This window comes from Eptatretus burgeri, chromosome 18 (assembly GCF_056783735.1).
Source record: "Eptatretus burgeri isolate ZD-2024b chromosome 18, Ebu_testis_v1, whole genome shotgun sequence".
NCBI lineage: Eukaryota > Metazoa > Chordata > Myxini > Myxiniformes > Myxinidae > Eptatretus > Eptatretus burgeri.
The window spans coordinates 39,650,103-39,672,344 of NC_140978.1; the positions used below are offsets into that span (position 1 = coordinate 39,650,103).

Here is a 22,242-nt window from a genome sequence, read left to right on the forward strand (position 1 = left end):
GCTGTAGAAACAAACGAGAGAGAGCAAGGATAATTTGGACCAATGAATTGCAAATATTAAACGAGAAGAAGGACTTCCTAATAGTGGGGCAACTTAGCTAAATATAGCATAACAATTGTGCATTTTGTGAGGAAAGCACCAAATTTGGCACACTAGTAGCCTATCATATTATGAACAGATTTGGATATTGGGCCATCTCAAATTCAGCCGCTGATGGCTGTGGCAGCCACTTTTCAAAATGGCCGCCAGTGGTTCCTGTTATGACACATCTGCTTTACTGGAGAGGAATGCAGGTTGATAGTGAAAGTTTATTTACTAATAAAGGTCCAATAATGGTCGAAGAAAGTAACAATTTGATTTGGTTGAGAAAAAAAAAAGTTAAAGTGGACTAATTAGTCTTATTAAGACACAGATTCTGAATGAAAACCAAGGATAAACATTCATAGCACTATTGGCTTGGCACGTGGTAGTAGAAGTGGTGTGCGTGCATATTGACCCCGGAATCGCGCACGGTCGAGTTGCCAGCTTACACTTGTTGACTCGATTCATTGTTATTTTGTTCTGTGCCCATAGAGTTCTCCATGCTATCCCATTGTTAACCGTAGTTCATCAAGTCGAGTTTGGTTTGCGGGGTGCAGTTTGGTCATAGGATTATCTCAGTCACGGATTACCGGGTTACGAGGTTCTGCATGTATTTCCGTTCTGCCTTCACGGCGCCAGTTCCAGTTTGCTACTGAGTGAGGAAGTTCTCTCTTCGTTCCGGCGTGTTGGCGAGATATCTTTACCATGATAACTCTTTAGTTTTCGGGTTATCTTCGTTCGATTGGCGGCAATGCCAAACCATTTGTAAGTAGTTTTCCATTCTAGTTTCCATTTTCATGGCTAAGCTAATATAATTTGTTTTGGTCAGTTTGTTGAGTAACCCTTCCGTTTTCTGAAACTGCGTTTTTATTGACTCTTACAGTCAATCGCAACACATCTCAGCACATCGGCTCAAAGTAACCTAAATATGGATGAATTCGGTCGTATTGGGAATGAAGCCATGTAACTCAGATGATGGGTCAAGTGTCTATGTGCCGTCACCAGCGTCTGTAGAAGATTTTACAAGTGGCAATAGTATTTATGACTATGGGCTAGGAGAATCAAGCGTGTCCTCCAGCTCTCTCTGATGGAGAAAGTCTCCGTCTAGGTACGAAGAGTGATCTCCTCAAATGCTTTGAAGAGTTCTCCAATGCCCAATCAGAGGCTCCTGATACCACCAGCCTAGTTCTTGATGGGGCAGTCATTGTCCAGATGCTGAAGCCTGCGATAGCCAAGAACTTTGATGACTATGCCCAGGATGTCTTCATACCGTACCTGTCAACAAAGCTTCAGACTGTGTCATGCCTGGACCTGGTCTGGGACCGCTACGTTTCTGATTCACTGAAAGGCAGTGCAAATTCAAAGCGTGGAAAAGGAGTGCGTAGACGCGTGGTCGGAGCAGCAGTTATACCTGGAAACTGGCAGAACTTCCTCCGAGTGGACACCAACAAGACCGAGCTGTTCAAGTTCCTATCAGAAACTATCTTCAGGTGGTTTGACCAGGATGACAAGCAGCTGGTTATCACTGATGGAGAGGCAGTCCTGAGCAAGCCACCGCCGCTAGACCTGGCCTTGCTCGCTCCATGCAGCCACGAAGAAGCTGACAGTCGAATGTTGTTGCATGCATCCCATGCAGCCAACCATGGTCACCACAAGATGCTGATCAAGACAGTTGACACCGATGTTGTGGTGTTGGCTGTGTCAGTGGCCCAGGGACTGCAACCAGAAGATGAACTGTGGCTAGCATTTGGCACTGGGAAGAGTTTTCGGTACCTGGCAGCCCACGAAATAGCAGCTGGCCTAGGACCAGAGAAGGCACAGGCACTCCCAATGTTTCACGCTCTGACTGGGTGTGACACTGTATCTAGCTTTGCTGGACATGGTAAGAAGACTGCTTGGACAATCTGGACCGTTCTGCCAGAACTTACAGACGCACTGCTGAAGCTATCCTCTGCACCAAGTGGCATACCAGACGATGTCATGCACACCATCGAGAGGTTCGTCGTATTGCTCTATGACAGAACCAGCACGTGCAACGACATTGACAAGGCCCGGAAGAAACTCTTCGCGAAGAAGAACAACGTGCAGCTGATTCCGCCAACCAAGGCAGCTCTGGATGAGCATGTGAAGAGGGCGGCCTACCAAGGAGGCCATGTGTGGGGTCAAACACTGCTACCAACGCCAGAGCTGCCTCCTCCATCCAGCTGGGGCTGGGTCAAGAATGACGAGGGGGTGTACGAGCCACACTGGACGAAGCTACCCAAAGCAGCCCACACCTGCTATGAGCTAGTATCGTGCAAGTGCAAGAAGAGCTGTCTGAAGCGTTGCAAGTGCAAAAAGGCCGCACTTGAATGCACAGCTTTGTGTGTGTGTGAGGGAGAGTGCCCACAAAATTGAGAGAATATCAAAAGAGCAGACTGTGTCACTGATTCATAACATTTAAATCAGACATCTCTCGATCAATTTCCATGAGTGAGATGTCGGTATTCATATGAATGAGACGCAGCCCATGATTCGTTTGCAACCATGCTCAACAACCACTGACTTTACATAAGTGATATTAGTATTCATATCAATCAGACGCAGCCCGCGATTCGTTTGCCACCATTCTCAACAACCAATTTCTATGAGTGAGATAGCCGTCCGGTACAACAAATAATTAGCAGCCATCTTTCAAAATGGTGGCTATCTTTAAACTTGAGGTGGCTACAGGTTATGTTTTTCTTAATTCAGCTTTTAATAAATGTTCAAACCAATGTTAGAGTGAAATTATAGTAACCCTAGCGGCCATTTTGGAAAATGGCTGCCACAGCCATCAGCGGCTGAATTTGAAATGGCCCAATATCCAAATCTGTTCATAATATGTTTGGCTACTAGTGTGCCAAATTTGGTGCTTTCGTCACAAAATGCACAATTGTTATGCTAAGTTGCCCCACTATAAGGTTTTCAGAAAGGCAACCCCAAAAAAAAAAAAAATGCAGATGTGTGGAACAGGCAGGCAGAGCAGAAAAGAAGTCAATACCTTTGGAGGTTGTGACCATGCCTCCAACAGCCTGGCCCCCTTCAATCAATTCGGCCACACTATCGAGGCTTCCACGTTGCTGCTCTTCAATGTTCTTAACCTGTCCCAAACATCCATAATTTGTGTGAAAATACGAGTGCAAAGAAACCACGTAGCAACACTCAACTTAAAAACACAAACCAATAATATAATCAATTGCTAAGTCAAGGTAATTAAATGCAAAAACCACCCTGAGTCAGTACCTCAAGCCATTGCTGCTCATCACCTTCAGTGTCCATACCGCTGTCTGTGGTGGCGAAGTACTGCATGCTGCCCAGGTAACACTGCCAGCTGCGTTTCTGCCTGAGACCATGAGAAAACCACGTAGGGTTGTGAAGACACTGGAGCAGTTCTGCATGTGCTGCTGCCACAAGGACACAACCAGCTGTTTCTGCTCCTCGCAGCAACACCTGCACTCAAAAAGAGACGACCACAAAACATTAATGACAATATTTCAACTATATTTGCATGGCAATGGCATTATTAAGTTGAATGTGGTTGGTTGGGTGCATGTTCGGAACATACAATGAAAGGATAAGATTTTTATTTGAGAGTCGACTCAACCACTTCAATTCATGAGCTAAATAATGGTCATCTGCAGGAAATCATTCTTCTTTCAATGAGTCATTATTCCATGAATCAACGATTAGCAGATATAGGAATGCAATAATCATCGTGAACAATTTCCCATGAGTTTGGATCAGTGGCTCATCGAGCGGGTATTGTTGGTCCAAATTGATTTTTCTGGTTCGGCGATTTTTCCACGTGTTTATTGAATCTGCTGCTGTTTGACTGTTCTTTATTTCACTGTTATTTTACAGAACCTTTGCAGTCAAGCACTTCCGATAGCTATGAATGAGCTTCCTTCACCTCTCGACTGGTAGTTTGTCCCACTCTTCTTGTGCAAACTGCTCCAGTTCTCCCCGATTTGAAGGGTGCCTTCTCCCAACTGCTGTTTTCAGATCTCCCCACAAGTGCTCAATGGGATTTAGATCTGGACTCATTACTGGTCACTTCAGAACAGTCCAGTGTTTTGGCTTGAACCATTCCTGAGTGCTTCTTGAAGTGTGTTTGGGGTCATTGTCCTGCTGCAAGACCCATGACCTTCGACGGAGACCCAGCTTTCTGACACTGGGTTGAACAATGCACTCCAAAATGCCTTGGCAATCTCCTGATTTCATGATCCCATGCACACATTCAAGGCACCCAGTGCCAGAGGAAGCACAGCAACCCCAAAACATCACTGAACCTCCTCAATGTTTGACTGTAGGGTTAGGTGTTCTTTTCTTTGAAGGCTTAATTTTGTTTTCTGTAAACATTGCGATGATGTGCTTTCACAAAAAGCTCTAATTTGGTCTCATCTGTCAACAGGACATTCTCCTAGAAGGATTTTGGCTTGTTCAGGTGTGTCTTGGCAAACTCCAGTCAGGCTTTCTTATGTCTGTCTGTCACTGTCTCTCTCTGTCTCTCAGCAGTGGGATCCTCCTGGGTCTCCTACCATAGAACCCCTTTTCATTGAGTTAGTGACGGATGGTGTGAGTTGAAACTGTCCTACCTTGTGTCTGAAGGTCAGCATGAATCTGTTTGGCAGTTGATCGAGGTGCTTTCTCCACCATTCGAACAATCCTTCACTGCAATCTTCAATCAAGTTTTCTCTTGTGGCCACGTCCAGGGAGGTTGGCTACAGTGCCATGGCCTTAAACTTCCTGTTAACATTGCGTATGGTGGACACAGGAACATCAAGGTCTCTGGAGATGGACTTGTAGCCTTGAGATTGTCTATGCTTGGCTACAATCTTGTGTCTGACCTCCTCAGACAATTTTCTGGTTTTCTTCCTGTCCTCCATGCTCATCACGGTACACACAGTGACACAAAACAGCAGAATGACTCCTTTTTGCCAAACTGGTTGATTGAGTGATTTTTACACTACAGGCACTTGTAACTCACCACAGGTGAGTTCAATTCCAAAGTAAAAGGAGCATCACCTGCTTGAAATCAAATTATTTCTCAACCTCTAAAAGGTGCCAATAATATTGTGCGGGCCATTTTAGGATTTCTGTGTGGAATAAGCGAAGATTTGGTAATTTTTTTTCAGCTTTTTTGTTTTGTTTTGTTTCACTACAAACCAAAGAAATACATACGTGGACACCAAAAGACTTTTTAATTTCAACAAATTTCTGGAAGAAATGGTGCATTATTTGAAAAAAGTGCAAGGGTGCCAATATTTTTGGCTACGACAGTAAATCCCGTCCAATGTTCCGCATTAAATCGTGCCTTCTCTGTGCTGTATTTGTCTAAATCGTTTTCGTGTTATTCAATGGTATACTTTCGCTGCTGCTCAGATAGCAACTGTGAAAATTCTGTGTCCCTTTTGTCCAGTATTCCTAATTTTGCTTCTTTCTTTCGAAATACCGTACTTCTATCTCCTTGACGTTATCACATTTACCCTCTTCGTTTCAAAAAAAAAAACAAAACAAAAACAAAAACACCTTCATTTTTCACTCCAAAGCGATTCCCTTCTACTTTAATTATTTTTCCTCCTTTTCTCAATCTCTCCAGACTGAATCTTCATTTAAATGATATGAAATAGGCAAAGCCGAGGAATGAACGGAGAACCGGAGAAAACGAAATAACTGAAAGATATGTACAGAAATCCAAATACACTGTGGAGTTGAGAGTTAGATCATATTGTTCAAATCGGAGTTTGTGATAAGCTGTGAACTATTTTGTGGTGTGCGGAAGATTAGTCGCCCTTAGACAGCGAATGTCGGCATGTTGTCGTTCGTACAAATTTATGATTCCCTGAATTACACAGTTATTTGAGGATTATGTCCATATCCGTTAAGCTTTAAGTTTAAGACATAATTAAATGGCTAATTGTGTAAGTGAAAACTATTGTTGCAAATTCACGCCGGCCGGCGTGCAGACGGCCACGTGACTCGAATCGCGGCACGTCGCCCACCGGACGGACAATTCAGTCGTGACCCTCTCGGACCAACGCCGGGAGCTAGTCACGGGTGGGGGTTTAACCTCACCACGATCGTGCCAATTGCCCACCCGCGCAGGATAGGGTCGCTCGCCAAATTCGATCTACCTAAGTACCTGCGCGAATGGTCGACCGGGCGATCGCACCACACCACAGGCCGACTCCGGACACGAACCGCTTAAGCTGTCCGTTCCGTGCTACAGTGATAACTGAGCGGTGTTACCGTCGGCCTCGACGGTTCCGATTAATTATCGGGCGTATTAAGCCCACTACGAACCCTTTACGTGAAGCAGGATGGAGGGTCAATTAAAAGGAAGGAGACGAAGCAAAACGGGAAAACAGTTCAACACAATGCACATCTATTCCGCGGCACACGGAAAGCACGTATATACAGCCACAATAATCAAAATGCACATATAAAGCGAAAGCAAGAGTTAAACCGAATACGCGCACACACGGCAACATTTATACAGTTCTACTTTACAGACGGCGCCAACACACATTTACTCAAAAGCAAAGGAAAGAAGCCACCCTCATAGACAAGGGGGCAGACGGGGCCCGTGGGCCTTTATGGCGTGGGACTTGGCAGACTGAACGAGTCCCACGAGACTGTTGCAGGTTACCTGCACCCTCGCGGTGCGATGGTGGGCGAGCTCTCTCCGGCGCTCCTTGTACGAATGCGCAGGTCCGCGCGACACAGCTGGCAGAGCTGACAGAGACACAGCCGGCAGAGATACAGCCGCCTCCAGTCCGCGTCCCCTCCGCGACGTCCGGACTCTTCGCCGACTGCAAGCTCCAACGAGCAGGTCGCTCTACGGACCGCTTCTCCAAGACCCAGACGGGCAGAAGACCATGAACCGCCGACTGACACTGACACTCTCACCGACCGCCCTGACCTGACCTCCTCTGACCTCTTTTCAGTGGCGCCTCTGGGCGCCCTTTTATTTCCCCGGCACCCCGCCCCTCCCTTCGCGGCACGCGGGGGGTGGGGGGGGGACATTCCACCAGAGAAATCGGGGCAGGAGTTGAGTTCCAACCGTCATTCTTGTTTACCAGAGAAATCGGGGTGGGAGTTGTTGTTGTTCCCCTTTTGTGTTCGTGGAGATGTTGACGGTTGCTGGCGGAGTGGTGAGGATGGCGTGGTTGTTGAGAGGCAGGTGTGGTTGTGGTTGTTGTGAAGCGGCGTTGTGGTTGGTGGTTGTTGTGTGATGGCGGTTGAGACGTGGTTGGTTCAAAATAAAGACAGAACAGAAAAACGGCTATCTCAAAGCGTCGCAGCCCGAATGAATCACATAAATTCCCTCTAAACAATGGGTTTGGGGCTAACTACACATGTACTTAGAGATATCTCACCTACGGGCCCTGAATGGTGTAATGAGAATTTCCACAGCCGTAACACTATGTATATCTTTTACATATGTTCACTCTGAACGAGTGTGGAAAATATTCCAACTTGGGAAAATTTTGTACACCACAAAACAACACAGTCGATAACCAGTAACAGTTGGCCTCTCGAGTATTGCAACTCTGAAAGTTGTTGGAGAAAACTAAATAACTGAAAAATATGCACAGAAAATGTCTTTTCTTTTTTAAATTTAAATCACAAAAATGTGTCAACATATTTTCCATATTGGCAGAACTGCAACAACCACCGAGGGGTGACGCTGCTCTCAGTGCCGGGCAAGGTCTTTGCTTGGATAATTCTTGATAGGGTTCACCACCATTTACTTAAGCAGCAGTGCCAGGGCAGTCTGGCTTTGCACCAAAGAGGTCAACGATTCACCAAATCCTTGCTCTTCGTGTCCTCACCGAATGCAAATGAGAGTTTCAGCAGGGGATGCTTGCAGCCTATGTTGATCTCTGCAAAGCAATTGATTTAATGAATCGGGATGCCCTCTGGAGAACTCTCGGTCTTTGTAGGGTGCCAACAAAACTGATCGATCTGATTTCTGAACTCTACTCTGGTACTGAGGGTGCTGTAAGATGTGGTGGTACCATCTCAGACTCATTTCTAGTTGTTATAAGAGTTGGTCAGGGGTGTACTGGCCCCCAAACTTTTCAGTGTTTGTATGGAATGGATTCTGGGGAGGATGTCAGAAAGATCACGCTGCGGTGCATCGTTTGGGAATGTCAGGATCTCTGACCTTGATTTCGCAGATTATGCAGTCATCTTTGCGGAGTCACTGGATATCCTTTTGGGGGCCCTCGAGGTGCTGAATGAGGAGTCGGAGCCCCTGGGATTATGGGTTTCCTGGGTCAAAACTAAGATCCAGGCTTTCAATGACATCCTGGATGCTGTTACCTTGTATGTACCTGTTTGTGGTGAGGATGTTGAGGTCACGGAGAGATTCACTTACCTTGGCAGTGATATTCATGTCTCTACATGTTGTGAGCGAAAGGTCAATCGACGTCTGTGTTGGGCCAGGGGAATCATGGATTCACTGGATCATTGGGTGTGGCACTGCTGGTACCTGTGCGGGAGGACAGAAGTCCGAGTCTTCAGGTCCTTGGTGCTTCCAGTCTTGCTCTATGGATGTGAGACTTGGACTCTGACCACGGACATGAGATGGAGACTTAACTCCTTTGGTACCAGATCTCTTTGGAGAATCCTTGGCTACTGCTGGTCAGACTTCATGTCCAACTTGCGGTTTCTGAGAGAGACCCAGATGAGATTTGTTACCTGCATTGTCCATGAGCGTCAGCTGCGGCTGTATGGACATGTGGCTTATTTTCCTGACGCTGATCCGACTCACCAGAATATTTCAGCGAGGGAGCCTCGTGAGTGGAGGAGGCCAACAGGCCGACTACGTGCCTTGTGGTTGCAGCAGGTTGATCGGCATCGCAAAGAGATCAGGATGGGCCAGGTATCTGCCTGGGAGATGGACAGACGGAGATGCTTGGAGTACCAACGGAAAGTGGACACAGTGACACGCTGCTCCAGCGCATGCTCCGATATCTGACCTTACCTGAAGTTGAGCCTATGGGCTAATCACTTTCCCATCACAGACAGGACAGTGGTCTCTCTGTCTTACATCAACTCCTTTCTGGTCTTGTACCCTCCCTGCTCTTTTCGTACTTTGTCCCCTCCATGTTTCTGCATGGCACATATGGGTCCACCATCAGCCCTCTTCTGGTGACTCTCCCAAAATCCAGAATCACTGCTCATCCTCACTCATTTGTTCCTCTTTTTCTCTCGCCTGTGGAACCAATGTTTTTTTTCTTCAATATCATTCTTCCCTCCAACTTTTCAAGACAGCAGCTGCTGTTCACCACCATCTCAGGTCATCCACCATTCAATACCGTGATCTTTTCTACCCCCGTTAAACCCCCCTCTCCTTCCCCCAAATTACCAAATAATTAGATAAAAATATTGTTGATGAAAATGTGGAACAGGATTGGGCCCAAGACATCGTTCCTCTTCTCCCGTTTGTGGAACTGCTTCCACAGACAGTTCAATTGCTCTTTCCTCCAGAGCTTCAAGAAAGCAGTGCACCACCATCTCATATAATGTCTTGGGGTGTACCACCGTCGACAACGACAAGAGATGAGAGGATCCCGTTAAGAGCCACGTTCTACTTATGAGAGCAGAGGAAATCCATAAACCATGAGAGGATGTATGCCATTGGCTGAGAGTTTTGGGGTACTCAAGTTAAAGACTTAAGATGTATACAGAGAAATAGCCCTAAAAGGGGCTTCCATTGATTGTTGAAAGATAAGCAGCAGCAAGTCCAGGATGGAGTGACAGGGTCAGAAACCAAACCTATGATCTGAGATGAGGCTGTTGGAGAAAAAGAAGCATTTCATGTTAATTGCAATGATGGGTTCCATGACTTTCCATATAATTGAAAGTACAGTAAGCTAAATTGGCCTGTGATGAAGGGAATCTGTTTTTTAACTTTGGTATAATGCAGTGATGTTGGCTGACTTTCAATTAGACAGAAGGTGACCGAAGGCAAATGGTAGATTGAACAGAAGATAAAGAGGATTTGCAAAAAAGGGGACAGAGCAGGATTTTAGGACACGGACACTGATGCTGTCCAGGCCCATCATAGAATCGGAGTCAAGGGTTGCCAAAAATTTCTCCACCTTCTCAACTGAGAAAGGACACATTGTCCAGGAGCAGTTTGGTGTGTGTGTGTGTGTGTGTGTGTGTGTGTGTGTGTGTGTGTGTGTGTGTGTGTGTGTGTGTGTGTGTGTGTGTGTGTGTGTGTGTGTGTGTGTGTGCGCGCGCGTGCGTAAGGTTGGGGCAGGGAGTGAGGGGTCGGATATGTGACATATCGAAGCAAACACAAAGTTGAGATGCGTTTCCTGTTTCTTCATTCCCTTCCTTGTATCCACCTGTTGCCCACACTGAATCAGATTATTATACACAGAATCTAATCGTTGTGTGCAGCTTGGAAGGGAGCTTTCAAATTAATGTCAGTATATGCAGTCCCCTTTGCACTCTATCACATCACTCTTCTATGAGCCAAAGTTATGCATCGAAAAAACTGACAACACCCTTTAAATTGTTATGTTCCATTACCTGGGAGTTAACTAGATCCACAAGCCAAAGTCGTGCTGCTATATCAGGTGTTTTGCAAGCAGCAGGTCCGGCCAACGTCTCTCTTCCACCATTGGATTCCTCCGAAAATACAACAAAATTTCCTCCTGGCTCGCGCAGCAATCGCTCCAACAAGTGCTCCCCTGGGAACCACAACATGACAAAGCAGCATGTCCACCAAAAATGCTGATGTAATGAGGAAATGTATAAAGTATCAGAGGATGCTGAAGCATGCACGGAAACTTATGTCAAAATATAAGTATACTATTTTCTGTCTGGAATACCTGTTTTCTTAAACTTACACATCGGTTAAATTACCGTCACAATGAGAAGAAGATATGGAAGTGGAAGAAGGACTCGGTGAGGTCGGAGAAGACGGTAACGGAGAGGGTGAAGAGGAAACGCTTCCGTGGGACCCCTGTCGCCGGAATCTCTTGCTCTGCGATTCTTGGCCTTCAAGTCTCAAGCCCTTTAGAGCTTCAGTGGAGAGATTTTGTTTTAAAATGGCTGCCTGAAACATAAGAATGGGTGGGAGAGATTTCGTTTTTAAAAACGACCTGGAAAATGTCATGGTGTACTGATGGAAAGATGTGGGTTTAAATTTTTTTTTTCAATGTGAAATGGCTGCCTGACAGATGCCAATGACAGTGGAATGTGAAGCAAGACAAAACAATATGGTGAGAAAAAGTTTGAATGAGAGTTGGAGGGAGATCTGATTCACAAGAAAACGATGAACGAAGCAAGATGAGGACATAAGGTAAGTCAAGACCTTGTGGTAACCTTCATACAGCTCAAATGCAGCTGTACGATTTGCTGGTGTCCAACAAGCACGTAGATCAACGACTCGGAGCCGATGCTGAGGATCACCTTCCGAACCACCTTCCTGTGAGTTGGGGCCCAATAGGTGATCAAGGGAATTCTTTGAATACCGGGGAAGGTGACAACAGGAATCATAGCATTTTTTTTTAAACATTCCTGCACACAATCTTCCCAGGTTGACGTATGATTAAACATGAGCAAAATTTCACAAATTTCTTTAATCGACATACGCTGGTCTAACATGACCATAAAACTCTGTCAAGCAGGTTGCACGGCCATAGAAATTCTGCAAATAAATTCAATTCAATGGGATATGAAAATGAAGTGGAATATAATTTAAGTTTCAGGGAGGTATGAGGGTCGTTCAAGGTTTATATGGAATTTTATTGAAAAACAGGTAAAAACAAGAGTTTGATGCTGAAATTTTGTGCAATGATATTGCCTGCGATGAGAAAGTTCAAAAAAAACCCCAAAAATAACCAAGTCAGAACATTCTGGGTAAAACCGAGATAGCGGCCAACACGGTCGCATGTGCTGTGGAACAGAGGAGTATCATTAAGTTAATTGTGAAGAAAATCAAACCAGCGAGAATTCACAGGAGACTACACAATTTGATGATTGTGCATCTTTTACAAAAGATGTGCATGAATGGTGAAGAGAGGTGAAACAAAAAGGCCGTCAGTTAGCGAGCGAGCTTGAACGTTCGCATGTGCGACCAACTACTGTCATTCGAGGAGACATGAAATGTTGAAAAGCTAATTTTGGAGAATGGCCAAAATAATATACAGTACAGTCCTTAAAATTTCAGAAGAATAGAATGTCAATGTTGGAAAAGTTGAAACTCATTCATTCTCACTTGGAATTCAAGAAGGTTTCGTGCAACGTAAGTACTAAAGGACTTCATGTTTGATTTAAAGGCAACTAATGTGGCCATTGCATCAGCATCCCTGCTTGATACAAGGGGAGGGGGGGGGTTATTGAACATAGGCAAATACAACCCGCCGATTTGTTGATGGGATTATTGTGGGGAGGGGGGGAGAGCGAAGAGGGAGGGGAAGGAGAGAAAGGAGGGGGTAAGGAAGAGGGGAACTAGGAAGGGGGGGAAGAGCAACGAAAATGAGGAAGGAGAGTGAAATTGCCTCACCAAACGGTGCTATACACTCTGGGAGGGATGGGGTGCGAGGAGCGAGGTAGGAGGGAGAGAGAGGGAGAGAGGGAGAGAGAGGAGGGGGGGGGGGGAAGAGAGAAAGACTAGACTGGGGAGGAGGGGAATTAGCAGAGAATATGGTATGCTTTATTAACAACGTGCACAAGCATGTGCGCGCACGCACACACACACACACGCACGCACGCACGCATGCACGCACACACACACAGACACACACACACACACACACACACACACACACACACACACACACACACACACACACACACACACACATTTGGGTGATATCGGCAATTTCTTGGTAAAGGCGCTGTCACACCTTGACGATTTAGCCAGCAATGGCAACGTATAAAAATGTAAGTAAAACTTTGGCGTACGCTGAAATTTTGATGTTTTTTAAAGTTTTGGTCGTATTCATAACGTGTTGGTCGTATGCATAACATATTAGTAACGGGCACAGAACGTTTCGTTATCTTATAGATAACTTATACCAACGGATGCTTAGCCTGTTGTCGGCGTTCACAACCTACGCCCAATGATAGTTTAACTTAGGCATAGCGCGCTGCACGTATCGCCGACGAACTCGTGGCGTAGCCTGTTAAAAACCTGCCGCACGCCGATTTAAATCATAACCGCCTGAAAATTGGAAGTGTCAACCACGCAGTCACACCTTGACGATTTAGCCAGCTTATGCCCACCTATGAAAAATTTGCCGAACCAAGCTGGCACACGTCGAATACGTTATGGGTAAGTTGTATATACGTTAAGAGTACGCTGAAAAACGATGAAGTATGCTGTCATATTTCGTGGTACGTCTCGTACGTCATGAAATTTCAAGCATGCTGAAAATTTTACGACGTACTCGCCGTATGGCTCACACGTTCCGCTACGCTGGGAATAAGTTGTAGGCACGATATGCGATCGTTGACACACGTCGACACAAGTTCCTTGTAAGTTACTCATAAGTCGAAACACGTCGAGGTAATGTTTAGCATACCCGGAACTTATTTTCTCCGTCAAGGCAAATTTTCTTTTTTTCTCCTTGGCTCCGTGAAGGCACGTGACGAAATATCTGAAGTTGTTTTTTTTATTATTATTATTATTTTTTTTTGTTAGTCTATCACGAATTTTAAAATATATTCGGACATTTGCTTTTAAGTTTCGACGTCGACGTGACAATATCATCCCACAGAAAATATTCACAGAGGAGGAACTAAGAATAAGACATGAGCAAAATGAAGAGGCAATCGGACGTGACGTAACGGCACGTGACGAAATATCGGAAGTTATTGTTTTTTAAAACGCTGCCAATACGCCATTATACGGTAGCTGTAAATTAGAAACAGGTTCAGTAAGTTCTGTGGTCGTTCGGAAGACGTCAATTAAATACGTCTACATACGTCAATATGCATTGGAGGTACGTTACACATAGGTTCAAAGCACGCTACTCATAGGTTAGAAATAAGTTTTGGGTACGCTAAGCATTACCTCGACGTGTTTCGACTTATGAGTAACTTACAAGTAACGTGCCTCGACGTGTGTCAACGATCGTGTAACGTGCCTACAACACGTTATTCATAGGTTATAAATAAGTTTCGGGTACGCTAATCATTACCTCGACGTGTTTCAACTTATGAGTAACTTACAAGTAACGTGTGTCGACGTGTGTCAACGATCGCATAACGTGCCTACAACTTATGGCCAGCGTAGCGGAACGTGTGAGTCATATGCTGGTATACGTCGAAAAATTTCAAGCATGCTAAAATTTGAGGACAACCGCAAAGTACAACGATGAAAGCCAGCGTACTACGACGTATGGCAGTGTTTTTCAGCGTGCTCTTAACGTATATAAACTTACCCAAAACGTATTCGACGTGTGTCAGCGTTTTAGACAAATTTTTCATAAGTCGGCATACGCTGGATAAATCGTCAAGGTGTGACAGCGCCTTAATCGGCATCGGCAGATTGGAGTCAGTGTGATTACCGACGAAAGTACGTACTATATACAACCCAGAAACCTTGAGTAACTTTCACCCTTGTTTCAGGGGAATTTCAATGAACAATTTTTTTTTTTGTAAACAAAGTTTTTTGCTTTTTAGACATTTCAAGGAGATGTAGAGAAACATTATTCGTTATAAACAGCTGCCAATCGTCGTGTGAGGGGGTATAAAAAAAATTTGGATATGTAATTTAGACACGTTAATACGGCAAACGGCTCGGAAATCGAGTCTTATCAAATGTATTTTGCTTTGAAAATCACAAAGAGAAACCATATAACCTTTCTAAGCCACATCTGATTCATAAAAAAACTAGAACGGCACTCGGTCTGACCCAGTGGAACATATCGAGCCCAACAACGTTTTGAACTATCATGCTATATTCTCATTTTTAGCACAACCTCTCAATCGTGAAGAATCACTTTTTTATTTTATATAAACACACTGTCGAGGCTTGTATAAGAGCTCACACACAGAAACGCACAACAAGAGGAGCAGAAGACAAGAGGGGTGGGAGAGGGAAGGAAAAAAAACAGTGAGGAACAGAGACATGAGGAGATCTGTGGAAGGGAGAGGGATGGGGCGGGGTACACGGGGTAAACAAGATAGACACCACAGGGACTTTCAGGAAGGAAAGCAGGGAAATTGAAGGAGGTGGTTTTGGGGTGGATTAGCGGGGGTAGAAAAGATCGTGGTTTTGGATGGGGGACGATAAGAGGTGGTGGTGAACAGCTGCTTTGAAGACCTGGAGGGAAGAGTGGGATTGAAGAGAGTGCGGGAGTTTGTTCCAAAGGCGGGAAAAAAGAGAAATGAAAGAGTGAAGGTGAGCAGTGATTCTTGATTTTGGTATTTTTACGAGAAGGGGGTTGCTGGCGGACCTTGAGTTCGGATCATCAGCAAAGGGATAAAGAGGTGAGGCCGGAGAGATCATTGATGAAAACCAGGAAAAGAACAGGGCCCAGAACACTGCCTTGAGGAACTTGAGCCTGGAGAGGAAGAGGGGATGAGAGAACTCCATTAAGGGCCACATGTTGGCTGCGACAGGAGAGGAAGTCTGCGAGCCATGAGTGGAGATTCCATGGATACCAAAGGAAGAGAGTTTGGTAAGCAGGGCAGGGTGCCAGACCATATCGAAGGCTATGGAGATGATGTGTGTCTATGTCGATGGCTAACTTTAAAAATTAAATAATATTTAACTTTAAAAATCCAAATCTTCACCAAAATTGAATCAATTCTTCCTTGTTACACACCCAACGTGTCCACCAAGTTTCGTCCGAATCCGTCAACAACTTTTTGAGATATATATCGTTTTTGGCCCTATCTCTCAATGGTGAAGAATCACGTAAAAAAATTCTTGTAGCAGGATCCGAATCTGCACCTTCACCAAAATCTAATCAGTTCGTCCTCGTCACACCTCAAACCTGTCCACCAAATTTAATCTGAATCCGTCCACAACTTTTTGAGATATCCTGCACACAAACAGACAAACAGACACACAAACAAAGAAACAGACAGACAGGGGTGAAAACATAACCTTCTTCCACCTTTGGTGGCAGAAGTAATAACCAACTGCTTTGGAAACAGCCACGAGGACAAAGGAAAACGCGATCGCTCGTATGCTGATGACGTTTAAAATTAAAACCTACTGTACGTCTGTAACTCCATTCAGGCCAAAACCAAGGAAATATGTTACCCAAGCAAAATTCTTGGATGTCATACATTCTAGAGGTATCCAACTCCATTAAAGCATCAGTTAAATTTGTTCTTCACATTTACAGTGCCCATAGAAAGTATATACACCCCCTTTCAAAATTTTCCCCTTTTGTTGCCTTAGAGCCTGGAATTAAATTGCATTAAATCAAGACTTTTTACACCTGCATTTACACATCGTTACCCACAACTTCCAAATGAAAAACAAATTCCACAAAGTTCAGAAAATCAATTTAAAATACAAAACTAGAATATCTTGGTTGGATAAGTGTCCACCCCCCTTATAATAGCAATTGTAAATTAGTTCAGGTGTAACCAATCACCTTCAAAATCACATACCAAGTTTATTGGCCTCCACCTGTGTTAAATTGTGGTGATTCTGATTATTACAGAATAAAATCAACTGTTCATGTCGGTTTCCTCTGCTGGGGAGTGCATTTCACAGCAAAGACTCAACCATGAGTACCAAGGAGCTTTCAAAAGATTTCTGGGATAAGGTTGTGGAAAGGCACAGATCAGGGGAATGGTATAAAAATATTTCAAAGGACTTGAGTATCCCTTGAAGTGCAGTCAAGAAAATAATTAAGAAGTGTACCACAAAGACCCTGCCCTCGATCAGGCCATCCCTCCAAACTGGATGACCAAGCAAGGAGGAGACTGATCAGAGAGGGCACCAAGAGGTCAACTGCAACTTTGAAAGAGCTGCATTCCTTTATGGCAAGGACTAGTCTCTGTGTGCATGTGACAACAATATCCCAAGCACTCTACAAGTCTGGCCTGTACGGTAGAGTGGCAAGAAGGAAGCCATTATTCAAAAAAAAAAAAAAAATCCCACCTTGATTCCTGTTTGAGGTATGAAAAAAAAACACTCTGGAGATTCTGAAGCCAGGTGGCAAAAAGTTTGATGGTTTGACAAAACCATGATGAAACTTTTTGGCCAAATTGCAAAGTGTTATGTTTGCGGCAAACCCAACACAGCACAGCACATCACCCAAAGAACACCGTCCCTACTGTGAAGCATGGTGGTGGCAGCATCATGCTATGGGGATGTTTCTCATCAGAAGGTACTGGAGCACTTGTCAGGATAGAAAGGAAAATGGATGGAGCAAAATGCAGAAAAATCCTTGAGGAAAACCTGCTGCCCACTGCAAGAAAGCTGAAATTGGGTAAGACGTTCACCTTTCAGCATGACGACGACCCAAAGCACACAGCCGAAGTTACACTGGAGTGGCTCGGGAATCAACATCATCATCACCATCGTTTTACGGCCGTTGCCATGCTTGCTTATGTCAGCCGTGTTTCACCTATTGGCTGCTTTCAGGGCCGCATGATCCCTTGCTCGCCATCTTGTTAGGCCTTCAACTCAAAGGTCATCTCTCAGCAACACGTCCCATGTTTTCCTCGGATGGCCTCTCGTTCTCCATCCATTCACATTCATATTTATACACCTCTTCACACAACTGCCTGCCCCCATCCTTTCCACATGTCTGAACCATCTCAACCAACCGCTATGCATAACCTCACTTATGTTAACAAAAACCATTAAGGAACAAAAAGATAAATGTCCTTGAGTGGCCCAGTCAAATCTCCGACCGAAATCCAATCAAAAATTTGTGGCACGACTTGAAGATTGCTGTCCATCAACGCTCCCCACGCAACTTGACTGAGCTTGAACAGTTTTGTGCAGAGAATGGGCAAATATTACCCAATCAAGGTGTGCAAAGTTGGTCGAGACCTGTCCCAACAGACTCACAGCCGTAATAACTGTCAAAGGTGCTTCCACCGAGTGAAACTGATTTAATGTAATTTAATTGAAGGCTATAAGACAACAAAAGGCGAAAAATTTGAAAAGGGGGTGTAGACTTTCAATAGGAACTGTGAAGGACATGGTTGGTTTCCCACTAAACTTGCAAAATGCACGCGAAAAGGCTGAATGCCTAAACTCCATGTTTGCTTTTAAATCTTGGGTCCCAAACCCATCGCTTTCTGAACCCACCTTACCCAGTCGCACTCATCTGTTCCTGGACTCTGTGTCCTTTTCCCCCTGATAAGGTGGAGATTCTTGTCAAACTTCGACTGATTCTGCAACCAGTACAGACGGCATCAGCCCACGTGTCATAAAAACCTGCTCTGCTGCTGTTGCTGTTGCTCACCCTCTCTCTGGTATATTCACCCTCTCATTTGCTCAAGGTCATCTGCCATTATCATTCCGCATAAAAAACATGCAAAATCAGATCCCTGCAACGACAGACCAATCAGCCTTCTCGGAATAATGAGCAAGGTTATGGAATTCATCATCGCTTCCAACATTAAATCCTTCCTCTTCTTCAATGGCCTGATTTCCGATCATCAATTTGGATTCAGACATACCCTGGACTTGCTGCTCCTGCTTTCGCAACAATGGATGGAGGTCCTCAATGCCAGATATGAGATCAGAACCATATCTGTCGACATATCGCATGCTTTTGATACAGTCTGGCACCCTGCCCTGCTCACCAAACTCTCTTCCTATGTTATCCAAGGCAATCTCCACTCATGGCTCACAGACTTCCTCTCCTGTCGAAGTCAACGTGTGACCCTCAATGGAATTGTATCATCCCCTCTTCATGTCCAGGCTGGAGTTCCTCAAGGCAGTGTTCTGGGCCCTGTTCTTTTTTTGGTTTTAATCAATGATCTCTCCGACTCTCTGTAAAATCCTCTTCATCGCTTTGCTGATAACTCCACCCTCTGCTGTTCCATCTGTCATCCCTCAAATCGACAAGCAGCAGCCTCTTCACTCTCTGCAGATCTGGATAAAATCACAAGCTGGTCCAACACTTGGAACATGTCTCTCCGAAAGGACCGTCTGAAACCCCCCTCCCCGATCTACTTTCTCAACAATCCTCTTGAAGAAGACCTTTCATTCAAGCTTCTGGGTCTCACTATCTGCCATGATCTTTCCTGGGAAAGCCACATTTCCAAGCTGGCCTTCAAAGCCAGTCACCGACTGGGCATCCTACGTCATGCAAAGTCCTTCCTTGGCACTCCTGAGCTCCTGACCACATAAAAAGCTTTCATCCAAAGCCTGATGGAGTGCTGCTCTCCCCTCCGGACTGGTGCTCCCACTTCTCACCTTTCTCGGCTTCACGCTGTGGAAACCACGGCATTTAGGATCATTGGTATCTCTCGCGATGAGGCTGAGTCTTTGGGCCTCTTACTCTCTTGCCACAGGCAGGTCGGTGGTGTCTGTTTTCTGCCCCCCCCCCACTGTGTCTGCGATTTGTCCCCACCATATTTCCACAGGGCGCTCAAGGTCCGCCAGCAAACCCCTTTCTGGTAAAACTACCAAAATCAAGAATCACTGCTCACCTTCATTCTTTCATTCCTCTTTTTCCCCACCTTTCAAAGAAACTCCCACACTCTCGTCAATCCCACTCTTACCTCCAGGTCTTCAAAACAGATGTTCACCACCACCTGTTATCTTCCCCCATACAAAACCATGATCTTTTCTACCCCCACTAATCCACCCCAAACCCACCTCCTTCAAATTCCGTTTTCTTTCCTGAAAATCCCTGTCATGTAAGAACCTGAAAGCCCTGGAGTGTCCATATTGTGTACCCTGTGTACTCCGCCCCAACCCTCTCCCTTCCACAGATCTCCTCATGTCTCCGTTCCCCACTGTTTTGTGTGCTTCCCTCTTCTACCCTTTTGTCTCCTGATCCCCTTGTTATACACGTTCTGTGTGTTAGCTCTTATTCGAGGCCTCGACATTGCACATAAAAATAAATAAATCACGGGGTAGTCTCCACTCCCTTTTTTGTATACCGAGTCGAGGCTCGTATGAGAGCTAACACACAACGCACAACAAGGGGGGCGTGAGACAAGAGGGGCGGGAGTGAGGACAAGACAGTGGGGAACAGAGACATTCGGATATCTGTGGAAGGGAGAGGGATGGGGCGGGGAACATGGGGAATACAAGATGGACATTACAGGGACTTTCAGGAAGGAAAGCAGGGGATTTGAAGGAGGTGGGTTTGGGGTGGATTAACGGGGGCAGAAAAGATCGAGGATTTGGATGGGGGAGGATAAGAGGTGGTGGTGAACAGGTGTTTTCAAGGTCTGGAGGGAAGAATGGGATTGAACAGAGTGAAGGAGTTTATTCCAAAGGCAGGAAAAAAGAGGAATGAAAGAGTGAAGGTGAGCAGAGATTCATGATTTTGGTAGTTTTATCAGAAGGGGGTTGTTGGCAGACCTTGAGCGTCCTGTGGAAATATGGTGGCAACAAATCACAGACACAGCAGGGGGGGGGGGGGGCGAGACTGGAGAGTAAACGGTAGAAGACAGAAAGACCACAGATCTGCCTGCGGTGAGAGAGTGAGAGGCCCAAAGACTCAGCCTCATTGCGGGAGATGCCAATGATTCGAAATTCCTTGGTTTCCACAGCGTGAAGCCGAGAAAGGTGGGAGGCAGGAGCACCAGCCCAGAGGGGAGAGCAGTACTCCTGCATGGCAAACGCAGCATGTTCCATGTTCCGTCCAAAGTTCTGCACGAAGTACACGAAACGGAGAACCACAAAGGCTTACCTTTTAATATCATTATTTAAATGTAGAATTCAAGTGGGAATTTCACGAAATTCAATTCAAAAATATATCAAGCCACAGAGAACACAAAATGTCAGTCTATGCTTTTCACAGCTCAGTGCAACATACGGGAACTCCGAATACGAGGTCGATGAACGTTATCTATTTTATATGTATTGATGTCGAAGTGATGGGTGGATAATGAAAGCAGATCACACAAAAAGGTTAAACAAAGCAATGTCATCTAAAAATGAAATTGTGTAACATTTTGAGTGGGCGAGGCACCGCCCGAGGCACCGCAAAATACCACAGGCCCAAACAGTTGGTTGATGTGAGATGTCGATGTTCTTTTTTTTATATGTATCGATGTTGGAGTGACGGGTGGATAACGAAAGCAGATCACACAAAAAGGTGAAGGATAAGAGATTCTCGACATTATCATATGTGCGGAATAAGCCTGGTGTTGGCTTAGCAGTTAGGATGGTGGCTTGGGATCCGAGGGTCCTGAGTCTGAGTCCCGTTGGCCGCTGAATTAACACCAGGGGCTTGACTCAGCCTGTCATCTTTCCGAGGTCGGCAAAATGAGCACCAGTGTGTACTGGTAATAGGGGCACTGCATCAGTGGCATAAAATGTCTGCATGATGAAGACATCAAAGCATTTGGTCTTGAAAGATTTTCCACACATGACTGAACACGTGGTGGGGGTACGTGTAGCAGGGGAATACCTTGAGAAAAATAATGAAATTTGAAATTGTTGTCCCTCAAACCTGCCGTTAGTGTGTTCCCACCCCTGCCCTCCACTCTCTTTATGCTGTTCCTTTCATTCCGTCACATCCTGATCCGTTCTATGTTCGAGTTCCTCCATGAGCCTCGACATTGTATACAAAAGAAAAAAGAATTCATCAACTTTGCTGTACTTTTTCATCTTCGACAATAAAATGTCCAAATCAACAATGAGCGACCCTTGTAAATGTGAAGTAAAATTTATGCAACCAGATAATTTCACATGAAATTTCAGTTCATCAGCCATCCTTTATGTTCAGATAAAACATGACCATCGGGCACATGATAATCAAATAAAAAATGAATCATAATATCACCGTGAATTTACATCACCTTTTCGGAAGTGTGGGTCTGACGTTTGTAGCTGAGAAAGGACAGCCGGAGAAGCAAAGAGCTCTTACGTGGCCCATTAAGATCGTCAGTTCCAGGAGCCGAGATGAGCCAAACGTAGGCGTCAGAGATATCACTATCCATGCGAGCTATTCGCCATTCCACTTGGGCACGGCGAATGAGTGATCCAGCTAAGTATATGGA

The 22,242-nt window shown here is 45.1% G+C and overlaps 1 protein-coding gene across 2 annotated transcripts in view; it reads right to left on the reverse strand.

Moving 5' to 3' along the window:
- Positions 1-22,242, reverse strand: part of BLTP2 (bridge-like lipid transfer protein family member 2) — a 187,576-nt gene that overhangs the window by 26,662 nt on the left and 138,672 nt on the right. For both annotated transcript variants that reach the window (XM_085863924.1, XM_085863923.1), the window contains exons 25-30: positions 22,042-22,229; positions 11,441-11,554; positions 10,990-11,182; positions 10,654-10,814; positions 3,346-3,552; positions 3,104-3,203 (exon numbers count right to left, since the gene is read on the reverse strand). In XM_085863924.1, coding sequence (XP_085720050.1) covers positions 3,104-3,203; positions 3,346-3,552; positions 10,654-10,814; positions 10,990-11,182; positions 11,441-11,554; positions 22,042-22,229 — 963 coding nt within the window. The remainder of the gene's footprint in view (positions 1-3,103; positions 3,204-3,345; positions 3,553-10,653; positions 10,815-10,989; positions 11,183-11,440; positions 11,555-22,041; positions 22,230-22,242) is intronic.